This window comes from Lepisma saccharinum, chromosome 7, assembly GCF_977018435.1.
Source record: "Lepisma saccharinum chromosome 7, izLepSacc3.1, whole genome shotgun sequence".
NCBI lineage: Eukaryota > Metazoa > Arthropoda > Insecta > Zygentoma > Lepismatidae > Lepisma > Lepisma saccharinum.
This window is the reverse complement of record NC_139235.1, coordinates 13032398-13058520: the sequence shown is the minus strand read 5'-3', so window position 1 is coordinate 13058520 and position 26123 is coordinate 13032398. Positions and strand designations below refer to the sequence as shown.

Genomic DNA, 26123 nt, shown 5'->3' with positions numbered 1-26123 from the left:
ATGCCTATAATGAATAAAGTTACTCCTAACAGCCTAACACTTTTTCGAGGAAAACGTGAGGAAATTGTATATTGTTTTCGCTCGAACTACTTTCTGTTTATTCACTGCACACCATGTCAGTGGAATAAATTTATGATTAATTAAAAGTGTATTAAGATTGTAAAGGTAGAGGAAAAGTCTTGCATACGTTTTCTGTCGAGAAATCAAGTTTATGGAGTAGAAATAAATGCATTGCACGAGAAGACCCAGCGTCCATATTTCTGTCGACGAAATTGTTTTCCATCGTACAACAAAGTTGTGAGGAAGCTTCTGTGTTTACAAGAGTGAGGAAACATTAATATTTCCTTGTTGAGTACATAAAGTTTCATGATCTCTGATTGGTCTTCTTCGTATGGTACTTACGCACCTTTATTCATGCTAGTTTGAGTCTAACGTTTATCATAAACTTTAGGCATTTGCTTACACGTAGCTTGTTTAGGCTTGGATAGTTAGTTCTCTTGTGGTAAACATTACTATAATGTGTTAACTCTGGTGAAATTTATGTCTCTGGGAATTCAGGAAGTTCAACTTAATTCTCCCTTGCTCCCCACAAAGCCCTGGTTGAGGGCGTTTTCCCATTTCTCTCCTCCATTCTTTGGTTTCCTTCCATGCTCCATGCTGCATTTTCACCCTCCTTGCGAGGCACAAAAACGCCCACGCAAAGTTGAACTTCTTTTGTGAAACTTTCCTGTCGGTCCCAAACTTCCACCACCCCCACCCTTCTCCTATTATGCTACACATGGGACGAGACGCACGGATGAAGATCATCACTGTGTTGTTCTGCGAGAGATGTGGGCAGTAGAGAGGGACTGCTCATTTAGTGAGATGTTGTCCTTCGTTTTCTTGTCCTCGAGTTATTAGCAGATGACACAAAAGAGCAGTGTAAAGAAACTAACATTTGCAGAAAGCGTACATGTACCCTGCAATAATTAAAATAGTACAGAGATGCAAAATGATCCCTTGCACATATAATGTTATCACAGCCTACATAACCTCTAAGGTATAGCACTATCAAACAGATTCGGGTGCTTTTGTAGTCTTGATAAACATTAGAACATGATTTTATGCACAATCCAGGACTTCTGTACTCTTCACAAGCATTACGACATAGTTTAATGCCAAATTGAGTGCTTCTGTAGCCCTTGTAAGCATCAGGACATAATTTCTCACACAGCGAAGTCATCCTATAGTCTTCATACGATTGGTTGCTTGATTTGGTTTATTTTACTTCACTTCTCTGGCATGGCTAATTGTGAAGAATTGATGAAGTGATAAAATTGATGAAGAGACACTCGCAAACAATCTGTATTCTAACCCGGGTCCTCTGGTGTCGTAGCGTGCTGTCCTAATCGCTCACTCTCGGAGGACGACAGGTTTCTTACGAATTATGACATTCTGTCACATGGAGTCGAGCGTTTCCACAGTCTTCATAAGCATCATAAGTACGTATGTACATTATTTCGTATACAGTCGACTGCTTCTATGGACTTCCATGCACAATCGAATGTTTCTTCAATCGTCATAAACACTAGGACATATCTTAATACACAGTTGATTGCTTTTGTAGTTTTCACAAGTATTAATCCATACGTAATTATGTATACTGTCAAGAGCTTCAATATAAGTACTTCGTAAGCATTACGACGTATTTTAACACATAGTAGAGTACTTCTATTGTCTTCATAAGTATTAGGACATAATTTAATTCACAGTCTATTGCTTCTGTAGTCTTTTAAAGTATTAGGACATACTTTCACATACAGTCTAGCGCTTATACAGTCTTCATAAGCATTAGGACATAATTAATACACAGTCGATTGATTCTGTAGTCTTCATAAGCATTAGTACATAATTTAATACACAGTTGATTGATTTTGTAGTCTTTATAAGCATTAAGACGTCATTTAATATACAGTCGATTGCTTCTGGAGTCTTCGTAACCATAATGCCATCATTTAATACACAGTCGATCGCTTCTGTAGTCTTCATAAGCATTAGGTCATAATTTAATACACAGTCGATTGCTTCTGTAGTCTTCATAAGCATTAGGACTTCATTTAGTACACAGTATATTGCTTCTGTAGTTTTCATAAGCATTAGGAGATCATTTAATATACAGTCGGTTGCTTCTGTAGTCTTCCTAAGCATTAGGATATCATTTAATACACAGTCGGTTGCTTCTGTAGTCTTCATAAGTATTAGTCAGTACCTCATTTAATACACCGTCGATTGCTTCTGTAGTCTTCATAAGCATTAGTTAGTACATTATTTAATACACAGTCTATTGTTTCTGTAGTCTTCATAAATATTATGGCACACAATTTTTCCATACAGTCTAGCACTTCTACAGTCTTCATAAGCATTAGGACATAATTGAATACACAGTGGCTTGCTTCTGTAGTCTTCATAAGTATTAGGACATAATTTAATACACATTAGATTGCTTCTGTAGTCTTCATAAGTATTAAGACTTACTTTCAACACATTTAAATGCTTCTACAGTCATCACCAGCATTAGAAAATAGTTTTTTTACATAGGTGAATGGTTTTACTACGTGTACTCATCAAAAATAAAGTTTTTAATTCAGGAACTATATTATGATGATGAGCACTAAAGATTGAACACAAAGTTCTTACTCGAATCTAAATTTGTACATTACCAAGCATGGCTTTAAGACAAACTTTTAATCAGAACGTACCTCCCAAACTTAATTCTGCGCTTCCCTGGGCACTTTCCTCATTGTTCCTGGCAATGCACTGATACATCCCTCTGTCCTCCCGGCGCACCCCTTGCACCAACAGTACCTCCGCCCCTAGGAACCTCAACCTCCCCCCGGATATCAGGGGCCTCCCGTCCTTCAGCCAGAAGAGATGCAGCACTGGACTTCCGCTGACAGAGCAGTTGAAGGCAGCGTTCAATCCTGCGTCCACCACTTGCTGCTGGGGCTGGATGTGGACGGTGAGAGAGGTGGAGACGGACAGCGACAGTTCCCTGCGGTCCTCGCCCAGGGCATTGTGGGCGATGCACACGTATCTCCCAGCATCCTCCGGCTGGACCCGAGGGAATTGCAGGACGCTGTGGAGAGGACGTATCATCACGGATCCAATAATCTCTTCCAGCGAGCCACCCACCTCTTTCATCCACCTGCAAAGGAAGAATTGTGCAGTCATTATATAATAGTCATTATAAAAGTCATTTTTATAATCATTCGCTATCATTATTGCACATAACTTCAAATGTACTATAAGATAATGCAAAATCAACAAATAGAAATTATACCATATCCCAACTATCTCTGGAGCAACGCCTCGCATAGCGCCAGAGAAGGGGAGGAAAGCGAGTGGGCAGAGTGAAACAGCACGAGCTGCTGCAAAAGCTGGTAACTGCATTCGCTTTCCTCACTCCACGCAATCCCGTTCCCTCTCACGTGTTCATTGGTGGAGCCGTCTCGCGTCACCACTTGCTCAGAGACTTGTTTTCGTTTGCCTTCTCCAGAGATAGGAACGACAGAGTATACAATCTCAGGAAAAGGATCAAGCAGTGCTCCTCCTGCATTGCAATACGCAGGAAGAAATCAGCTTATCGTAATATGTAACTTTTCTATCGGCGGTTCAAGGTCACATACTTCAAGCTCTCATTTCCAGCCACTATTAGCCATTGGTTAACAAACGTTACCGTCTTTCCTTCTGATCAATGTTGCCAATCTCATATTTTCCCACCAAAATCTTGTAAATTCAACATAATGGAATAGTGGTTAACTGGAATTCACCGCTTTTGAAATCTTATGGAAAAAAAGTAAAGTGCTCCCTGTGCTTAGCACCACGCCATGAAGGCGTATAGGGTGTGTGGGGGTAACGCCCCACACTTTCTTGATCCGGTCGTGAGTGGGGGTGATGTGATCAGCATCACACCCCTGACCGCCTTTACCCCAAAGGGTTTCCTCCAGGTACCCATGTTATTCGACGCTGGGTGGGCGCCGGAGCAGCTTCCAACGTTAGAAAAGTTCCCGGATTTGAACCGGCCGGGGATCGAACTCGGGACCTTTAGCGTGGTAGTCAGACGCGTTACCGACAGAGCCACCGCGGCCACTTATGGGCCATTCACTAAATATAGTCGGCTAGTGGACATTGACAGTTCTATACTGTTCGTAGTTGAAGACTGCGTAAAATGGGTTTTGCTTTCGCAATTTCATCAGAAACTACTCTGAAGCTAGTAGAACGTGTTGTAGTAGAGTTTGCTATACATCAAGGAAAGATCTATAATTAAAAACGTATTTTGAGGAATTAATCACTGTTTTGCTCCGCCAACTCGCTTTCTCTCTTTCGCTGTCGTTACGCGCGGCCATGCTCACTCCAGAGACAGAGAATATATACATAGAAACATATAGTTATGATTTGATTTTGATTTGCTTTATTTTACTTCCCTACTTGTGTCACTATTGGCTAATTTGCGAAGATGGGGATGAGTGATGATATGACGAAATTGATGAGTGGACACTCACAAACATCCATGCCCAGGCCAACATATAGTTCATATTTTAACATCAATGAAATATAGGCAAACACTTTTGAATTACCACAAGCTTTTGTTATATGAAATGCCAATTATATTGTAATTAATTGGGAAATATTTATTGGATTCCGAGGAAAGAGTGCGAACTGCAATGGAAGAAAATATGATTTAGGACTGTGTGAGAAAAACTGAAAAAAAATTACATATCAGACAATCTACCATTAATACTCCAGGGGTAGCGATCTCTTAGAGAAACGATTCCTTTTTTTTATTTTTGGGAAAATTTTCTTGAAAATTGCGAGCACATTTTAAAGAACAATTAATATTTTGACCATTAGATCAAGTGCAAACATAAGTCACTTTTGCAGGAAGAAATAATATCCATAGACTCGAGAAGTCTCTTTCCCCTATTAGTTCTAGAGTACATCACCTATTTATCAATACCTTTTATGCAGGACAATGAGTAAAATCAATCCAGACCAAGTTAGAATCATTTCTACATCACTGGCAACACTATATCTACGCTATTGTGTCCGGTGGGATGAGAGAGAACATACACATGGTGGAGCAGCAGCGTTTTGACCTTGAATCGCCGATTTTAGAAGAATAGGTTTATTAGAAGAATTTACAGGGTGGCTCAATAAGTCACTTAACACCCCCAGTACAGGGCCACTGCAGCGCGCAACATGGAAATGGTGATGACCATCTTGCTGTCCACCATCTTGAATTCAACTTCAGAAATTTAAATGGGAAGGGGGTCGTGCGATATATCAAAATGGGCTAGAATTTCACGAGAAATGCAATAGTGAAGGTGTTTTCGACGTATCTTTAACCAGTAAAAAGTTATGACTGAATTCTTGTACAAATTTGCTCCTTTTCGAGGTGTTAGAAAAATGCCTTAAAATTTGTTAAGCGCATCGGTAATGCATCGAGATCAAAGTGACGTCTATGGAGAGACGTTCACATGCCATTGCACATTATGCATTATGAATGGTTGTCGCGAACAATTTACAGTGTGACGCTTCCATTGAATTAAAAGTCCTTCACAGTGAAAAGGCTAATGTTTATGTTCATAAGGAAGTTCATAAACAGAACATTCGATGATTTTTATCTGATAACCCATTTTCGACAGATCAAAGCTGAATGGTTAGAGTTGGTAAGTTAATGGTGTGGCGTGCTGTGTGGAACACGAATGGTTAGTCAATTTTTCATCAACAGAACCTTAAATGCTTAGGGCTACTTGGATTTGTCAAATAAACAGTTTTTTTCATCCTTGCTTATGGAAGAAGGTACTTTTTACAGAGTTTTTTCAATAGGGAAGAACACCAGAACACTTATGGGAACGTTATGAACCAGTTCTTGTCCAAAGTTAGTTATCAGATGACAAGGGTAGCATATTCTGTTTATGAATTTCTTTATGAACATAAACATTAGCCTTGTCACTGTGAAGGACTTTTAATTCAATGGAAGCGTCACACTGTAAATTGTTCGCGACAACCATTCATAATGCACAGCTCTTCATGGATGTATCCGATTAAAATAATGTGCAATGGCATGCGAACGTCTCTCCATAGACGTCACTTTGATCTCGATGCATTACCGAAGCGCTAAAGAAATTTTAAGGCATTTTTCTAACACCTCGAAAAGGAGCAAATTGGTACAAAAATTCAGTCATAACTTTTTACTGGTTAAAGATACGTCGAAAAAACCTTCACCATTCCATTTCTCGTGAAATTCTAGCCTGATTTGATATATCATATCACCCCCTTCCCATTTAAAATTCTGAAGTTGAATTCAAGATGGCGGACATCAAGATGGCCGCCGACCGTGTGGGTGGCGTCAATGTGGTTCCCCCTTGGCCAGATAACGATTGGTCATCGCCAATTTCAAATTCCATGCCGCAGTGGCCTTGTACTGGGGGTGTTAAGTGACTTATTGAGCCACCCTGTAGTATCAATAACGTAGCTGTACTTACTTGTATGTAGGGGGTGGGTAGCCCTGCGCTGCACAGACCAGGTCAGCCGCGTTGTCCGCTCTCGCGTAAACGTTTGGAGCTGTATTATCTATCCTCGGTCGGACACTTCCCTGAGGTTCTGTTGATAAAAATATAGACATATTTCCTGTTAATCCACACATAAGTGTTGTGAACTGATAACAGAATTTAGCTAACTACAAAAGATTAACGAATAGCTTACCTGATAAATTAGTTTCGTATTTTACACTTATCTAATGTCATCAAAAGCATCTTTCTTTGCAATCGTAATATATGGTTTCCTGGATACAAACTTGTATCACAACAAATATAAATAACGTAACAATGCCATTCAACTCAAACAAACCCTTCTTGAACACTATAGAAGTATTGTTGATCACATTGATTCATATCAATTTCCATATTATCACTGTTATGTCATTGCAAATTTGGTCTCTTTGGTTAGATATTTGATTATGCTCGTAAGCTCAACCAATTTTTACAAGCATTATTGTTAGCATATAAATTTCATTATAAAATACCATTATGCAGGTTACATATGCATATTTCCTGAATTTCACCTTTGAAATACGATGTTTATACTTTGGGGTTATACAGGGTAATTCAAAATGAATGATACAACTTTACACAGATATTATGACGTTACTTTTTATGATAGAAAATCAGACAAGGCCTCAATATAAAGAAAAACTCTGGAAGTTTTATTCCCACTTAGTGGGCTTATTCTGCTTAGCTCATGCTCCACCAGGCTCGCCAGTGTCGCAAAATGGCTAATGACCAGTAGAAGGCGTATTGTGTATTGGGGCTATCAATCACAATGGTGCAAAGACATTTCTGCATGCTTTTCGGTAGTAATGAAAATGTTTCACCCTTCCGAAATATTTGCCAAAGTTACAACTGCGAGTTCTTCTTTATATTGATGCCTTGTCTGATTTTCTGTCATAAATAGTAATGCCAATAACTGTGTAAATTTGTACCATTCATTTTGAATTACCCTGTATATATATATATAATTACGTATGTTAATATTAATATAGGGCCTCCCCCATGGCGCAGTGGTAGCGTCATTACCTTGTAATCGAGGGGTCCCGGGTTCGATACCCGGTGGAGGCACAAGTGGTTCGGATCCCACTTTAAACTGTAGGTCCAGTCCCGATTAGCCTTACTGTGCATAAAGTGGACTTAAAACACCAATATTAATATAAATTATTTAATTTAATATGTTAGTATAGTTTTTGCTTTCTTGGTCAAAATACCTATATTTTTAGGAAATTTTCGTGATGTCATTTCTAATTATAATCTACGTAATTTAATATAAATAATTTTATGTAATAAATTTTACCTCTCTAACCTCTTAATGGTAAGCCTTGTCGACCAAGAAAAAAGTAAACTGTCCTTCCTCACCAGTTTTAGCATCCAATCGCCGCTACCGATCTTAGGCATGTGTTGTTATATGTAAACATACATACATACATACATATATATATATATATGTTATGCGTAATCCCATAAACTGTGTATAACAGCTAAATTATGTTCATACAATGTTTTAGCTGAGGGTTTTGAGAGAGCTGCAACACTATTTGCTTCTCCATTGAGTACACTATTGATATGAAACATGCCGTTACAAGTAAGAGCGTTATCAGTCATTTACGCCGCTTTTATAGCGCTCTACTTTAATCACGACGACGAGTTTAATTGATGATTAGATGACATAGCTATAGCACTTGAAGGTAGCATGCATGGCTTCTATAGAGTTACGCTAACCACTTCGCCACGGAAATCGATTCTTTCGTTAAACCTTCACACTGTTATGCTTGATTGAAATAACACAATAGAACAGATGAGGGTAAGTGCCTCTTGCCCTTTGTTTCACCCCTAGACTTTCATACTCACAATTCATGAGTTCCACATTAGCTTTCGTAATCATATCGTATAGAGAAGTGCATTACCAAACACAAAAAAGACAAAGTGGTTAAACTGAACAAAACCTTAACAACGTCTCACATGCATTATTATTATTACCAGCGTACACTCAATTTAGCAAAGCAAATTTTGCAAAAGACTCAGAAACTCGCTACCTCTGGACCATAAATAAGTTGGTATATTTGCATTTCCAAAGAAAGGGCCATAACTAGGAAAACAAGATTTCCTTCTGGTTCAAATCCAAGGAAATTCTGACTTGTTTCTTCCGAGAGTTTGGCACAAAACTCCAGCGCACAGAAAAGTAATGTTGAATATTTCCTTTGAAATTCGAGTACAGTATCAAGCATTCATATGTACATATACCTAGGTACATTATTGGATTTTGTTATCAGCTTTTATGGTGCACTTCGGTAATTAAATATGATATGTGGTTTAAAAACAAAATAGTATCGCAAACTCATGACCTGGTTGTTTAATTGTGAGGGATTTGTAAAATCTATATTTCTAATATTCCGTTCTAATTTGTTTACCGATATCAACAATTCTTTGCTCGTAAAACATTTGAAACATGACGTCATATTTTATTCAATAAAATTAAACTACGGACGTTTGGATAAAGTTTAAAGGCTCTGATACAGAATACTAACTATGGTTGAAATGTGTATGTAATATTAATTGATTTGGCAGTGTAGAATTATGCAAATGATAATCTCTACCTTACAGATGGACAAAACTTTAAATTTGTTGTATCGCAGTATTTTCTTCTTTCCAAATATTTCCATAACTTTATTGTGATGCTATTACAATGTGACACAGAATTAAATCAGTATAAGTAGATAGAATATCCAATCGTGTGTGTGTGTGTGTGTGTGTGATTTAAATCCCTGAGACTAATAGTCTTGTTCCAATGGCAAACACGTTACTTCACGTGTCGCTTCAAATCAATTGGCGATTCGCATGTACACACGAACATACCGATGAGAATAATTTACATTGTGTTACGTGATAACAAGTCTCCCAGGATTGTTTCGGTGGCCGAAGGGGTTGCGTGCCACGATCTCTCCATCAGTTTCATATATATATCATTCATCCTCAACGTCACGACTATTCAAAAAGTTGCAGAAGTTGAAAAGTTGCGACTCAAAATAATAAATATATAGGCTATACTGCACAAGCGACCCTTGTGTTTTACAGTTCTGGCGTAAAAGAAAAATATATTCACTCATAGCACATAAATCGTGCTTTGAATTGGCACTGTGCAAATCCTACATTTCTGGAAATCCTTGTTTTATGCCCTTTCCAACATCTTTCTATTAGAAAGGGTCGATTTGGCATCCTTATCAAAATAAGAAATAATTTTATTGTGTCATATATGTCCACATTCATAGGCACTGAAGAAGAAAGGGAGATACAGAGAGTTAAATAACAGAGACAGAGGGTGAGAGAAAGATGAAAGAATTGAGCCTATGGTCCAGCTCGTATGGCGTCTGACTGCCATGTGGGTGAAGCGGGTTCGATTCCCTGGCTGGGCGATTTCGGGGATTTTTCTCAAGCAATATATATCTACCTGAAACTGCTCTGGAATTCGCACAGCCTTTAATAAAAGCGTACCTGGGGAAACCCGAAGGGGGTATGGGCGGCCGGAGCGTGGTGCTGATCACATCACCTCCACAAATGTCGGATATCATGTGAAGAATTCAATTTGAATAATGTAATGAATACAATGTTTGTAATATACATGTTTCTAGACCTGCGTTAAAGCCGTTGTTTTGCTACTGAAATTATATTATTTTGGAGAAACACTATTTTTGGGAAAGAATTAGATTTTACTACAATAAAATTGAAACAAGAACCCTATTAGGGAAACACACTCCATTCTTTTCTATTTTGTGTTCACAAAGCTATTTGCAAAATGGTGCTATTTTTTGTTAAGGCAATGAAATAGCAAGTACAGAGAACCACATTGCGCTACGGAATATAGCTGATGTGGAATATGGAAATCTCCCTTCCAATCAGATTTTGCATAATTTCTTTTACCGTTTTATTTCCCCATGACAGAGAAACAACCATATGTGTTTTTTTTTTGTAAGCTCTCAATTCAGAAGTGACTTTTTTTGCCGCGTATAGCCATTGCGTTGGCGAGAAATTTATTGCAGCGACTGACTCCAAAGGCTGAATGCGTCGTTTGTTCTGTGTTTCTGATAATTCCTCTATCTCAATCCCCTCTGTCTCCCTCTCTCCTCTTCCTCTCTCTTTTCTTTCTCACTCTCTTTTTAAATTTCCCTGCTACTCTTTTTCTCCCATCTTATCCCACCTATTTCGTTCTTCCCATTATCCTATATATTATAGTCTCTTTCCATCTTTATCTTTCTTTCTTCTCCTCTACTTCAATCATCATTCTTAATTCTGTTTCACTTTTTTCTCCCTTCGCCTATTTTGCTTACATTCTCTCTTCAATTTCTTACTCTTCATGCCCATCACTTTGTGTCCATCTCTCTCTACTTCGTTATTTCCTGCTTCCCTCTCATTTTGTGTCTATTTTTTCCTCTCATCACTCTCCCTTTCTTTCGCTACCTATATGTTATTTTCATTACTATCTCTTTCTGCTTCCATCTTTTTTACTTTGTCTCTTTCCTCTTTCTCCATTCTTCCTTTCTCTGCCTATATTTTCTTCCACTTATTCCTTTGCATCTCCCTATATTTCCCCTACCCCATACTTCTTCCCTGCCATTTTCTTACTCTGACTGGCCTTCACTTTGTCTCCATCTGTCTTTCTCATTGTCCTCATTATATATCTCTCTCTTTCTGTCTTAACTGTACTTCAATCTCATTACTCTATTTCTTTCTCTACCTATATTTTCCTTCATCACAGTCTCTGCTTGAATCTCTTACCTTCACGGTCCTTCACTTTGTCTCAATCTGTCTGTTTACTTCTTTCATTCTTTCTTCCATCACTCTATCTCTCTCTCTCTCTTTGTCTCTAACTATATTATATCCTCTCATAATCCCCTCATCCATTCTCTACCTACATTTCTCCACACACCTTTCTCTGTGTACTTATATTGTTCCTTCATCACTCTCTTTCGGTTTCAATCTGTTATCCTCACTGTTCTTAATTTTGTCCTCTACTGTCTCTTCACTTATTTATTTCGTTTATACCCTTTTCTCTCTCTTCTTTCTGTCTCTACCTAAATTTTCCCTTCCCCTTTCTCTCTTGCTTCAATCTCAAACTGTCTCCCACTTTGTGTCCATCTGTTCCATTATCTCTCTCTGTTTTTCTACCCATACTATATCCCCCTCATCACTGTCTCTTTTTTTGTCCCTATCTACATCTATAATCATCGTAGTAAGTCTCTTCCTTGGCCTAAAGGAAGCTTAACAATAAGCCTTGTGCCGATATTTCCTACCAGTGTCTGACAGTACCAACCTAATGTGACTGTGCGGTTTTTGACAGTAAGCCCGTCAGAGTTTGGGCATGAACCGAGCGCGGTCGTAACATAATAGCCTACGTATAATTCAGTCAAAATTGTGAAAGTCAGGAGAACTCACCTGTAACGACGATTTGCCCGGGAAGACTTGGCCGTCTTTCGCCTGTCAGTCGATGCATCGTCTGGCACGAGAACCTAGCATACCCGTCTTCTGGCGAGATGTCTCGAATGTGCAAAGCTCCCGAAGACGTTACCGTAAACCTAGAAACAACAACAACAAATTATTCATTCTTGTAGTGAATGTCGTTTCCATAGTTATTGTCCCATTGTTAAAATGCAGAAGTGATAAAAAACGAAATGGCATCGAATTTATGCAATTCCATTTCATCAAATACCAGTACGGATTGTTTCATAAACAAGTTATACAAATATTCAATCATGTATACAAAACAGAGAATTGTAGATTCATATACACAGATGCAGTGGCGGCGATTAGGACCTGCACTATGCTAAATCTTATATACAAAGGGAAATATACTGTCTCTGCCCCCTCCCCAGTTTTGGCACCTTGGCCCCCCGATTATAAGTATTTTCATTATTTTTTTTGTTGTAAAGCAAAACTCAAATCTATTCTGTCTCTCTACCATTCCTCCTCTTTTGTTCCATGATTCTACCCAATTTATTTCCGTATCCCATAATTTTATTTCATTTTTCTTTTTGTTCCTCATCACTTTTGCTCTTCTGGTCTATTTAATGCTTTCTTCCATGTCCTCATAATCTTATTCTTGTTTCTTCTTTATTATGTTATGCTTTCTGTTTTAAGTTTGTTCTCATATCTTGTCTTTTTTTTAATGTTTTACAAGAATCTCCACTCTCCAGCTTATTATATTTATTTATTCCTTGTTTTGGATGGTGAAGTTAAGGCACAAGCCTTTTCCTCCACTTAACCATTTCTACTTTACATTTTATAAATTGATTTTTATAGCTAACTGTTTGTGAAATATATGAAAACTAAAAACATTAAGATACCAGAAAAAATAAATAATAAAAAACTAAGAATATTAAGATTCCAAAAAAAAGAAGAACACAAGAAAAAAGAAAAGAAAAACACGCAAAAAAATAAAAACAAATAACACACACACACACTAAGAAAAGTAAAAAAATACACATAAAACACACATACACACATACTCAAATTACAGCAAAAGTCGGTGGGTGTTGGTCCTACCAGTTTACACGAAGGTTTAATTTTATTTCCCTGTTTTCATTTCAGTACTGGTAAGGTGACTCCAGAAGATGATTTCTTAATTTTGATTTGAATTGGCCGAGGGAAGAAGAGTTTCTTATGCCATTGAGGAGGTCGTTCCATGCTCTGGTAGCAGTGACCGTGAAGGAATTTCCATAAAACGTTGTCTTTTTTAACATGTAAGTTTGTGATTCATAAGATAAACCGCATACGTAATATGCCTAGTATCTTCTATATTAGCTCTTATTATAGTTACATTACATTTCTGTTCACTTTATGTGCAGATAGGCTCATCGGGACTGAACCTGCAGTTTTAAGTGGAATCCGAATCACTGTGCCTCTACTGGTTATCGAGCCAGGGATAACGGTAAAATTTTCGTATCCCCAAAACGTATTTCTTCAATTTTACAGGAGAAAGTACTTACCGAAATGGGTTTATTTATACTTTAGGAAGGTCTTGGAAGTTTGTTTTCACCTCGTTGAAATTTTTTTGCCGGTAAATCATGTAATTTTCGACATTAATGTCACTCCAATGCACGAAAGCTGTTCCCTTGATGTCCGTCTACTACGTGAACCAAATATTTGCGAGCGTTTCATGACGTAACAACCGGTCAGTGTTTCCAAATACGCGGTTTTGTAACTGTGTAACAGTTCTAGAACGTAAATAAACGAGAGTTACTGTTCATCATTTCTGATTACGAACTTGCGACAACATGACGTGCACAGGATCAGTGGCGTGCTCAATGTGAGGTTGATGGGGGCTATAACCCCCCCCTTTCGCCCAGTATCTCTAAGGCTATTTATGAATGGTTCGTGGGCTATTTATGTATGGTTCGTGGGGCTATCCGTGAATGGTTCGTGGGGCTATCTGTGAATGGTTCTTGGGGCTATCCATGAATGGTTCGTGGGGCTATCCGTGAATCGTTTGTGGGGCTATTTATGAATGGTTCGTGGGGCTATCCGTGAATGGTTCGTGGGGCTATCCGTGAATGGTTCGTGGGGCTATCCGTGAATCGTTCGTGGGACTAGCGCCAATGGTTCGTGGGGCTATCCGAGAATGGTGTGTGGGGCTACGAATATTTTTTTCGAAACCAATTTTTAACTATTGAAACCTTTGCGTGGCCCTACTAACCTATCCACGCGCCAATGGTTCGTGGGGCTAGCGCCAATGGTTTGTGGGGCTAGCGCCAATGGTTCGTGGGGCTATCTTTTTCACTATTGAAACCTTTGCGTGGCCCTACTAACCTATCCACGCGCCAGTGGTTTGTGGGGCTAGCGCCAATGGTTCGTGGGGCTATATTTTTAACTATTGAAACCTTTGCGTGGCTCTACTAACCTATCCACGCGCCAATGGTCCGTGGGGCTATATTTTTAACTATTGAAACCTTTGCGTGGCCCTACTAACCTATCCACGCGCCAATGGTTCGTGGGGCTAGCGCCAATGGTTCGTGGGGCTATCTTTTTCACTATTGAAACCTTTGCGTGGCCCTACTAACCTATCCACGCGCCAATGGTTTCAGTTGCTTTGTTTTATTTCAATCACTTATCGCACAACACTCTTGCTACCTTGCGTTCTGACGTCAGCGGACTGAAGTTTATTTTTAGGCTAAAGGCCTATGTTGTTATCCATATCATTAAAATTTCAGTAACCACCAAACGTCTCTAATTCCCTTATTTTCGTATTTTCCACATTCATACTTACGTATTCTCCATACTAGTACCTAGATATTTTGCTATGAAGAAGGTCGCAACACTGCATGACCACTGATCATGGACTACGCTAGTCAAGATTTCTCCGCCATATCGCGTGTAACGCAAGCAAAAGCGAAGAAAATAAAAATACTCCATATTTCGAAAATTGAGATTATTTTTCTGCAAAAAACGAAACGCGAAATAGAAGAATCCTTACGAATGCAGAATATGTAAGTATCAATGTTAAAAATACGAAAATAAAAGAATTAGAGACGTTTGGTGGTTACCGAAATTTTAATGGGATAACTTCATTAAAAGCCATCGACGTCACCATTACGTCATCCGGAAGACACTATTTTACATTAATTTGTGCATGCAAGACTCCACATGACTGCATATTTCCTTGTAAAGTAAATTTTAAAGTACACTGCGACTTGGTGTTCAGAATTATATTGCACGTGCCTATGTTCGCATTCTATTAATGCTCACCTCCGTGGCGGAGTGGTTAACGCAGCGCGCTACGACGCTAGGGATCCGGGTTCGAATCCCGGCTTGGGCATGGGTGTTCTTTGTGAGTGTCCCTTTATCAGTTTCATCATATCATCACTCACCCTCGTTGTCGCGATTAGCCAAAACTAGAAGAAAAGCGATAGTAAATAACAAAAACCAAACATTATATTTGTATGAGAACTTTAATATTTCCAATAACTACATCGGCTTCCTTTATCTTTCATATTCTTTGGAATTATGCACAAATTAATATTTCTTAAACATCTTTCACATCATTCACAGTAAATCTAACACTTTCTGTTCTTTCAAACAAGAAAGAAAACATAGGAATTAGCCAAAGATATATACATTTGTAAGTGTTCCCATATTAATACCTTCCGCACGACCTGGCAGCACTGACCCGACCTACTTTCCAATCGGTCGTGAAATATGTCCACTGCTGCACCACGGCCACATTTCGCGCCTTTAATATTGTCAACAAAAGGTAAAAAATGGCGTTTTGATGCGGCAATTAGGCGGATATTAATGCGGATTTGTTGCAGATTGGGGGGACTCTTTTTTTCTCTGCGACAGTGAAATGAGTTTTGTTACGCATGCGCTGAAGTATCAACGGAATTCCAATGCGTAAAGAAACAAACAGCGAAGCGGCCTATTGTGGCCATCATATTTTGCGTGTGTAACCGTGATTTGTGTGACTCGCTACAGCAAGTAAATCACCCGTTCTTCGTTTTGCGTTGCTTGATATGTTGCTATACTCTGTGGGAGGGTGGAGTTGCTCGTTTATCACGGATAAAAGGCTGTTTTCCAACATGGCGCGCTTGGGAATAAATATTTTTATCGCCCATCCTGTACGTCAATCTGCTTTAGGACCCCCACCCCTTCAACCTTCCCCTCCCGAGGCTGCGGAATCGTGGGATTCATTTGGTATGTACATACAAGATAATGCCATTTCACTAGAGTGGTAATCTCTACTGCAAATCCTTACGATGTTTGGACACAGGCTAACATGTCGCTTCTATGAGTGTGTGATCTCCACGCTGGAAGCGAGATATTGAACCGACACTATTGGTGGAAAATGTGGACAAACATGATAAATCTGACACAGAATCAATAAAATACTTTCAGGAATATGTCATATATACAAAAGCACAGCAACGTGTACATATTTAAAAATCCAATTTTGTCAACTATTAATTACGTTTCACATCGCAAATTATTATAGAATATGTGGTAACACTTTACTATACCGGAGACGGATCTCTTCAAATTTACAGGATAAAGTACTTACGCAAATCATTTTCTGTAGCGTTGTTGATGTTCGGTAATGTAGTTTTCATCCATTTTAATGCCCTATTGCTGCTGTCGCCATTTGCTTTCTGCATGAGAGCACAATGTTCCATGTGTTTGATGACGTCAATACCTTAGTCAGTGTTTCAACCTACGCCGTCTTTTCGCTATAAGATGACGTGCCGTTGTCCGTATATGCTAAATTGAACGAAAGGAGTGCTAATGGAACCTAACCTAACAGGCCTAACCTAACCTAGTAGGCATACCTCGTCCCCGTGGGGCTATAGTGAATTTTTGGTCTAACGTCAATGGTTTTTGGGGCTACCCGTGGATGGTTTTTGGGGCTAACGTCAATTGTTTAATAATTACTCTTTATGTAAAAAATTGAACTTTTTTCGTGAAAAAAAATCGTGGTGTTTTTAATTATTTTTTTAAAATTTAGGTATTTTTTCGGTGAACAAGGTTGCAACACTGCATGCACACTCCAAATCGACAAAACACTGGCACAACGCGCGATGAACGGGTAAGCTATCGCCATATTGTGTGGAAATAAGGAAGAACAGTAAGTACTCGTAAATGTAAGAAATAGGCATTATTTTCGTTAGAAATTCATTATTTCACCTAAATAAATGTTCCGGAATGGAGAATAGTACGTTAGCAATGTAAAAAAGTGCGAAATAAATCATTGACAAGTGTCTCCGGTATAGTAAAGTAGTACCGAATATGTAAATATGTAAGAGAGCTCTTTGTAACTTTCGAAACAAATTGTAAAATAAAAGTCCACAGAAAGAACAATCGAATGAAAATATATAGCTACTATTATACTTTGTGTACAAGGGAACTTACTGTGTAACTTGCTTCGTACAGTAAATTAGCTTTCTTGTCCACCGATGCCAACTTTCTAGATGTCTTGCTTAAATCTAAAAGCGAATATAAAATATGTAACCAGAGAAGGAGGGGGGACAAACTTCACAGCATATTTCGATAGAACAATTCCTGTTTTTTTTTTTACTGCAGCCTGAATTTCAACTTGGCAGTCAATTTCAGGTGCCCATAAGCATTATGCATCTCATTGATTAGAAAATATGACGTCACATGAGATACAAATCTTTTTTTGTTTTATGCAAAGCAAAGTTGCAAATATGTAAAATATGTAATATCCTGGCAATTATGTAAAAATATGTAATAAAACTTATGCAAAATCAAGTCAGTTATATAATTCGTTGACATTTTCCTGTTTAAGGGATGTATCTAGAAAGAAATAGAATATGTAATTACATACAAATCCGGGCTCTACTAATGAGGCTCTGGCGTCTGGTCTTATAGGCAGTATAATTCCCTGTAGGGCTTGCGTTCTGTCGTCCATATATTTTTGAGATTGTCTTCTCATCCGTATCATATTAGTGCTACTCATCCCCATCGTCGCGATTAGTCAAAAGTTGCAGAAAGCGGCGTAAGATAAACTAAATCTGTCAATTAATCTTATTCGCGATTACTCAAAGGTGAAATAAAAGCGACGTTAAATTATTAAGCTCCAATACTGCACAGCAGCCCCCTAAGGGCCAAGGCCTTGCAAGTGGCTTTTCGTTGGGTGACGCGTGGTCAGCGCATCGAGTCCCATCGTCGCTGTTGTTTCCTGGCTTTCGATACAGAAGTCCGCTTCTTCTTCTTTTCAAGCAGCTCCCCAATTACCCACACAATCCTGGATCGACATCAACATTTTGGGAGCTCCAATCTGAATAGTGAATCGCGGCCGTGGTGATCTAGCCGGTATGGCGCCTGACTGCCACGGGAGGGGCCCGGGTTCGATTCCTGGTGGGTGATCTAAGAGCTGCATAAATCAGCTCTGGGGCTCACCCAGTTTCAAATAAATAACTACCTGTGGGCAACCCTGAAGGGTAAAGACGGCCGGAGCATCGTGCTGATCACATCATCTCCAAAATGGTGATGTGTGAGATCGATAATGTAAATTCCAGCCAAGGGAAACGAAACTAGCTGGGAAGTACGATTCCAAACGCGAGAGGGGGAAGCAGGTAGAACATTCACGAAACCACCCTGTGGCATTTTGCTTGTATGGGTTCGCTTGTTATGTTTATTACTGCTTGCTGTGTTGTGTTGTGTTTGTGATGTCTCTTGCAATTCGTAACAAACCGTTTCGGAGTAGAACAAAGAAAATTGACGTTTTGGTCCCTGTTGCACATTCTACAAAATGCCCTCGATACAATACACAATGCCACAAAGTATTCAGTTACTACATTTTCTTTATTATATTTATAATGCTATTATTAGTGAATACTATTATGATTACTGCTGTGCACATTTGTGCTAATTATAATATTTACTGAAGATCAATTTCATTGAATGACACAAAGTAAAGTTCCATGTTTACAAACAAGTTTATCTACTAATGTGACATGTTGAATACTTTCCTGACATATTCTGCTTGCTTATATAGTATATGGATAGCTATTTTTTTTTCATTCTATACCCTTACATAATTCGTAAACATCTCTACGTAGTTTGGCGGCGATGTTACTACATTTAAATCTTCCTTGTTGTTTCCACAGCAGACCATTTTTAGGGAACCCGCTTCCTGATCAAAGTGCCATCACCCCTATTTTACCAATGAACACGTCCAGTTGGCGCATGCGCACTTCCGTCCATGGTCTCGGCTAAGGCAGCCAGACAGAATGTGGCCCTATCCCCATATACCCGAAATGGGCTTTCATGACACGGTGCGATATGCACGGGTATTTTACCTATACCACCGGGAATCGAACCCGGGACCGCTCCCCAAAAGGCGAGAGCGCTAACCACTTGGCTACGCGGGATTAAGCAACGAGAGATTTATTTCGTATTTGAATTTGTATAAATAACAAAAGCACAAATTCAAGTACAAATTGAAACTCTTAAATCACGGTGATGGGACAATTTCCTCGTAATACTTATGCGTCCCACTCTACAAAGGCTATCGAAAGGAATGGTGAAGTGAGGCCAACCAAATCATCCATCAATTCATCCATTGCAGCTCGGAAAATCTCTTCCAAATTCCACAGCTAGATGGCGTAACAGCTTAACACGGCGTTCAGCAGAATATAAATGAACCAGACGTAAGGCCACCCCTGAACATGGTGCACCGACCTAATTGACATTCCATTATCCGCCCCCTTTATTCGCGGCCATCTGAGCAGGCCTCACAATGCACTGATGTGACGTCATACGAAACAGGCCTGTTCCATTGCGGCACAATTGCTACATGAAATTTTTACTTCCACCAGCATGCCGGGTAATGTTTGAGGACTCTCTGCAAATTGCTGTTTCATTGTACACAAAGTAAACCTTTTTATACCCTCCGGGGGAGATCCGTATCATCCGCTAATGGATGTGCACAAAATTGAGTGCACAGAAATAGAGGGATTTGGCCTGTAAAAACAGGGTATATGATGTTTCAGCAGTAAGAGCAGGGTTGCCAGGTTAATGAAAGAAAAAATATACTTCCAAAATGCAAATACTCAAATGACGGTTGTTGTTAAGTGTCCCTGTTCACACTACGGGTTTCACAAAACCTCAATAGAGTAATTTATGTGATGCACATAAGTATGTAGCTGTGATGAAGTGTTTCCATCTTGTCTGTTTTAATTATAAATAGAGATATGTCAATCCGTCTACTATAGACGTATGAATTGAAATAAATGACTGCTATTTTAAGAGTCACATGATTTTAAGTTATAAAGATAGTTCCAGCACGTGTTTCTATCACCTATTCTCATACTGCATTTCAGGTTTGGGCAACTCTTATTACTTGTGGGGGTCAGGGAGAACTCCGTGCAGTGCGAGTTTCTTTCCTGTAACTCGAGGCCAGTAAGGTTAATGGAGGTGGGGAGGTACCCTGCTTTTCACGAAACTACCATTAGGTTTTGTGCCATGGTTACAATGCCACGCTGTACCTTTACTCACAAATCAGATGAGAATTTTTCCACTGTACGAGCGCAACCGACGAAGCCTCCTCTTACAATGCTACAGTATCGCTGCTCCCTCTGCAGTCCAGATGTGCACACGAGAGCGTCCTTTCACAAATACAGTGCGTTCCGCACGTCGGGTCTACGTGTTACAATAATTAGATAATAGATCAAATAAGAAAAATAAATTTACTTCGTCTGCTTCTTAGAAATGAGTTTTTTAAGCTCTTATTCACAGGAAGGCTAATGTGGACCGGACCTACAGTTTAAACTGGGTTCCGAATCGCCATATGCCTCCACCGGGTATCGAACCTGGGACTAGTTGATTACAAGGCGACGACGTTACCACTACGCTACCGGCAAGGTCCGTCTAATTATTCTATATCTTACTATAATGGGTAACTTGGCGGGGGGAAAGGGGGACACTTGCCCCCCAAAATTTTCAGGCTACTAACTGTAAAAGTTATTTATGTTAACCTCCTGGGATCTGAGTAGCTGAGTATTGAAATGTATTTTTTATGATTATGCAAATGTAAGCTATTCAGCAAAATAGTTCTGGGCGCTATTTTTATGGGATGGAATACTTATTAATTCTACCCCCCCCACCAAATCAAGTGTCAAGATTGATTATGTCCCCAAAGCTAAGTCGCAAGTTTATTTTGATCCACAAAGTTAAGTCCTAAGTTTGATTCTGCCCCTTCCCCCCCCAAAGTGAAGCCCAAAGTTCGATTTTGACCCCCCCCCCAAAAGTTTGATCCCATGATGGGTATGATGTTTCGGTGCTTGTCTTCCGGTCTCGCCACCGAAGTTTCCAGGTTGGAATCCTGGTCTGGACTTGTATATATCTTTGCAAAACCTTTATCCATTTCGTCTTAGTATCTCGTATCCTCATCGCCGTGAATAGCCAAAAGTGGCGGAAAATCACGTAAAATAAAGAAATATTTTTAAAATGGCTTTGGATTCGAGTTCGATCCACAGTACACACTGCGCTTCGTGTTTGTTCTTCCACCTGATAATCGTCCGCCCTTATACTTCCATGTCGGTTATTTTACGTGGCTCTTCTACTTCTTGTTGTAATCACGACACTGAGAACGGATGGATCATCAGAAAAACACAATGATACATCTACTCATTGGCCAGGGTTCGAATCTGGAACCTCTGTCTTCTTAGCACGAAACGTCATTGTCGCCAAAACTAACCCAAAAAAGTATACAAGCGACATATATGAAACAAAATGTAATACAGGATGGTCCACAAGATAACGAGAACACTTTCTACTTAATTTTACAAAATCTGTTTGAATTACACATTACTACTAAATTCGTTGAGTGTACGTACATTACAAAAGTACGCATTTGAATCTTAAGAGAAATAACATTTTTGTCTGATTAAATAAATTCCATTCGTTTTTAGCTGTATAAAAATGTTACATATTCATTACAATTAAAAATTGTAAATCTGAAGTTTCCCATACGCCGGGTGTATTAAAATGTTTACAGTGTTAATTGGTCATTAAATTTTCGACTAATTAACCAGACATCGTTATTCTTTTTAATAATCACCCACGCGAACGTAACCCAACCAAACACACACACACACAACGCACAGGGTTTCAATTAAGAGTTCCAGGAAACAGGAGGGAAACAATTACGTAACTCTGAACTCTCAGCATTTGGACGGACCAACATTCGTTTTCAACAGAATCTCAATGAAAACACGTTCCTGTTGTTTGAAACACAAAATATCATAACCTGATATGTTTATCTTTATTTTGGAGGCTCAATATGGCCAACTCAAAGGTGTTTTTGTTTTCAATTGATTGACACATTGATTTCGATATTATGGACACGTCAGCACACATCCTATTTTGGCCAGACATACAATATGGGATAAAGCCCTTTAAATCAAACAAAATTGAGAGAAGGGCCTGAACAATAAAATTAAGTATGTATGTTATTACCTTCCTAACTCAGTTTTTAAGACTAATACATTCATTCGTTACTTATCAAGAACTAAAACTATATATTATGTCCCAGGATAAAATCTCCATACCCTAGTTAAAAGTTGAGGCTGTAAAGGGACGCTCAGCACAAGGAGAAACACAGAAGAACGTGGTCCCACAGAGCCTCGTATTTTTGTGTTGAAGAAATGGCTAAACTATGGGTTAAAGGGGAAAAGGGAAAGTGAGAGACGCAGAGAAGTGATGGAGAAAGAGAAAAAAGAAAAGTAGATAGGCAGGAATAAGAATAAATATGGAGACAGGAAGAGAAAGATACATGGAGAGAGAGATGAAGACATGGGAGAGAGAGAATGAATGACAGAAGAAATATAGAGAATGAGCTGAGAAGATGAGAGACGGGAGGAAGAGAATGAGTGACATAAGAAGTAGAGAGAAAAAGAGAGACACTTGAAAAGAGAGAAAAGAGTCGGGGAGAAAAAGAGGATGAGTGAGAGAAAAAGAGAGAGAGAGAGAAAAAAAAAGTGAAAAGAAAGAAAAGAGGGAGAAAATGAATGAGCGAGAGAAGAAATAGAGAGACGTAAAATAGTGACAATGAGAGACACGTAAATGGAAAGAGAGAGAGAGAGAGACGTGGATAGGGAGAAAGAGAGAGAGAGAGAGAGAGAGAGAGACGTGAATAGGGAGAAAGAAAGAGACGTAAATTGAGAGAAAGAGATTGACGTGAAGAGATAGAAAGAGGGAGAGACGTGAATAGAGAGAAAGAGAGAGACGTGAATAGAGAGAAAGACAGTGAGACGTAAATATGGAGAGAGACGTAAATAGAGAGAAAGAGAGACGTAAATTGAGAGAAAAATATTGACGTGAAGAGATAGACAGAGGGAGAGACGTGAATGGAGAGAAAGAGAGAGACGTGAATAGGGAGAAAGAGAGAGAGAGAGAGAGAGAGAGAGACGTGAATAGGGAGAAAGAAAGAGACGTGAATAGGGAGAAAGAAAGACACGTAAATTGAGAGAAAGAGATTGACGTGAAGAGATAGAAAGAGGGAGAGACGTGAATAGAGAGAGAGACGTGAATACAGAGAAAGACAGTGAGACGTAAATATGGAGAGAGACGTAAATAGAGAGAAAGAGAGACGTAAATTGAGAGAAAAATATTGACGTGAAGAGATAGACAGAGGGAGAGACGTGAATGGAGAGAAAGAGAGAGACATGAAAAGGGAGAAAGAGAGAGAGACGTGAATAGGGAGAAAGAGAGAGACGTAGATAGAGAGAAAGAGAGAGAGACGTAAATTGAGAGATAAATATTGACGTGAAGAGATAGACAGACGGAGAGACGTGAATAGGGAGAAAGAGAGAGACGTAAATAGAGAGAAAGAGAGAGAGACGTAAATTGAGAGATAAATATTGACGTGAAGAGAGAGAAGGAGGGAGAGACGTGAATAGAGAGAAAGAGAGAGACGTGAATAGGGAGAAAGAAAGAGACGTGAATAGGGAGAAAGAAAGAGACGTGAATAGGGAGAAAGAAAGAGACGTAAATTGAGAGAAAGAGATTGACGTGAAGAGATAGAAAGAGGGAGAGACGTGAATAGAGAGATAATGAGAGTCTGGGGGAAAGAGAGGATGAGTGACAGAAGAAATAAGAAAAGATCGAGAGAAGCTGTGTGTACGAGAGAGAGAGAGAGAGAGAGAGAGAGAGAGAGAGAGAGTAACAGGAATAAAGAGAGAACTGGGAGAAACAGGGATGGGAGAAACAGGGATGGGAGAGACGGGCTGTGTGCTACAGAGAGTGGGAAACACGGAGAGAGAAGCACGAAAAAGAAACGAGCATCCTTACTTCCGCCATGCAAAGGAACCTACGAAACAGGAATCATAAATTGAATCCCTGGCTGGAAGCCAAGCAAAAGAACAGGAAAAGAGCTTCAGGTTTGATGAAAAGTCAAGTTCACATGTCACGGATTCTCCCTCCAAAGGGTTAGCTCTCAGAGCACAGATCCAAGCTAATAAGAGAGATAGAAGCAGCAAATTCAGTCTTATCTCAGTTGGGAGCATCTGGGGAAGGCGCTGAGTGGGCAGTTTGTATCGACTACAACCGGCCCTGGGATCTCTAGGGAGAGTGGCTCCACGGACGATCTGCGCGCATATAGATGTGACAGCTGACTCAATTGATCTGGCCGTGGGGGTCAGGGGAGAGAGGGGGAAAGCCCCCTTTTGCCAAATGAAGTGCGATACTGTAGATTCGTACGTTCGTAGCATGTGACGGCAGAGAAGAAGCTGAAGTTAGCAAAAATGGAAGATTCTGGACCGGAGGATGCTTTCCGATTGTTCTTAAGGGGAGGAGAAAGGGGGGCGCAGGCCTTGGAGGAAGGGGACAATACGGAGAAGGAAAGAAAGAAGCAATGACCATCCCAAGGAACTCACGGAGTGGAACCATTTGTGCCATCCGCGCTCTTGCTTCGTGTATGCCGAACTTTATTTAAGCAGTGTAGCCATATGCAAATTACCTAGGTATAAGCTTTCACAATATTTAGATTCAAACCGATTCATTGGTTTTTATTTCGCTTTTCGGCTGATCGCGACAATGAGGATGAGCGATGATATGATGAACTTAATGAAGGAACAATCGTAAAGTACACACATGCCCAGGTCGGGATTCGAACCCGGTACCTCTGGCGTAGTACCGCGGAGAAGATATATCAGGACGACTGATATAAACCGAGACCCAGTTTGTGCAAAGATAAGCTAATCCAGACTGCAACTTGTGTTAGTCGGGAAAGTTTTTCCTTTTCAATTCCTGTCCTGATTTTTTTTCTGACTACAGTCGGGATGAAAAAATGTCCCTATTTTTGTTAACACATATTTTTATTTTTCTGTTGAAGACCACTGCAGATTGACAGAGGAAAAAGAAGTACATGTGAAGATAGGCTCTGTTTGGTATAGATTGTGTTTTGTCATTGAAATTATCGCTTATGGAGTTTTTGTAACGTGGAGTGTTAATAAATAATATTGAAATTATCGTTTTTGCCTAAACCATGATTACTACACTGATACGGATTATTTATTTAGTAAATTTATATGATACTTGTCTCTGAATATTAGTGATAATAGTTCTATATCAGCATATAATGCTAATCGGACATTATTCACTCTTTAGTGCTTTTAACCAGTGGCGGTGATTAGGGGGCGCAGGAGGCTGTTGCCCCCTTTTTTTTACTATGCTAAATCTTATCTACCAAGGATAACTAAACTTTCCTTCCCCCCACCAGTTTTGGAACCCAATCGTCGCAACTGCTTTTAACTATACTTATTCTAACACCACGTTTCGAGAGAGAACCTCTTCTCTTGTCTTCAGATGAACAAATGTCTTTATGTCGGCGGTGAGGATCGAACCTATATCAGACCTGTGATTTTGCTACGAATCCGGTGCTGTAACAGACTCTCGCGTGAAGAGGAATTAACAAAGCCCATTTCTAATTTGATTTGTGTTGTACCGTCATTACTTAGCAGCGGCTGCGCCAGGACTAACCATCTAGGGGTTATTACTATTTATTTATTTATTTATTCCTTGTTTTGG

The 26123-nt window shown here is 39.5% G+C and overlaps 1 protein-coding gene across 1 annotated transcript in view; it reads right to left on the bottom strand.

Annotated features, from left to right (window-relative positions):
- LOC145989730 (cell adhesion molecule Dscam1-like) overlaps positions 1-26123 on the bottom strand; it is a 505150-nt gene that overhangs the window by 103144 nt on the left and 375883 nt on the right. Inside the window, exons 4-6 of the mRNA XM_083125004.1 lie at positions 12021-12160; positions 6528-6645; positions 2739-3184 (exon numbers count right to left, since the gene is read on the bottom strand). Of these exons, the coding sequence (XP_082981130.1) occupies positions 2739-3184; positions 6528-6645; positions 12021-12160 (704 nt within the window). The remainder of the gene's footprint in view (positions 1-2738; positions 3185-6527; positions 6646-12020; positions 12161-26123) is intronic.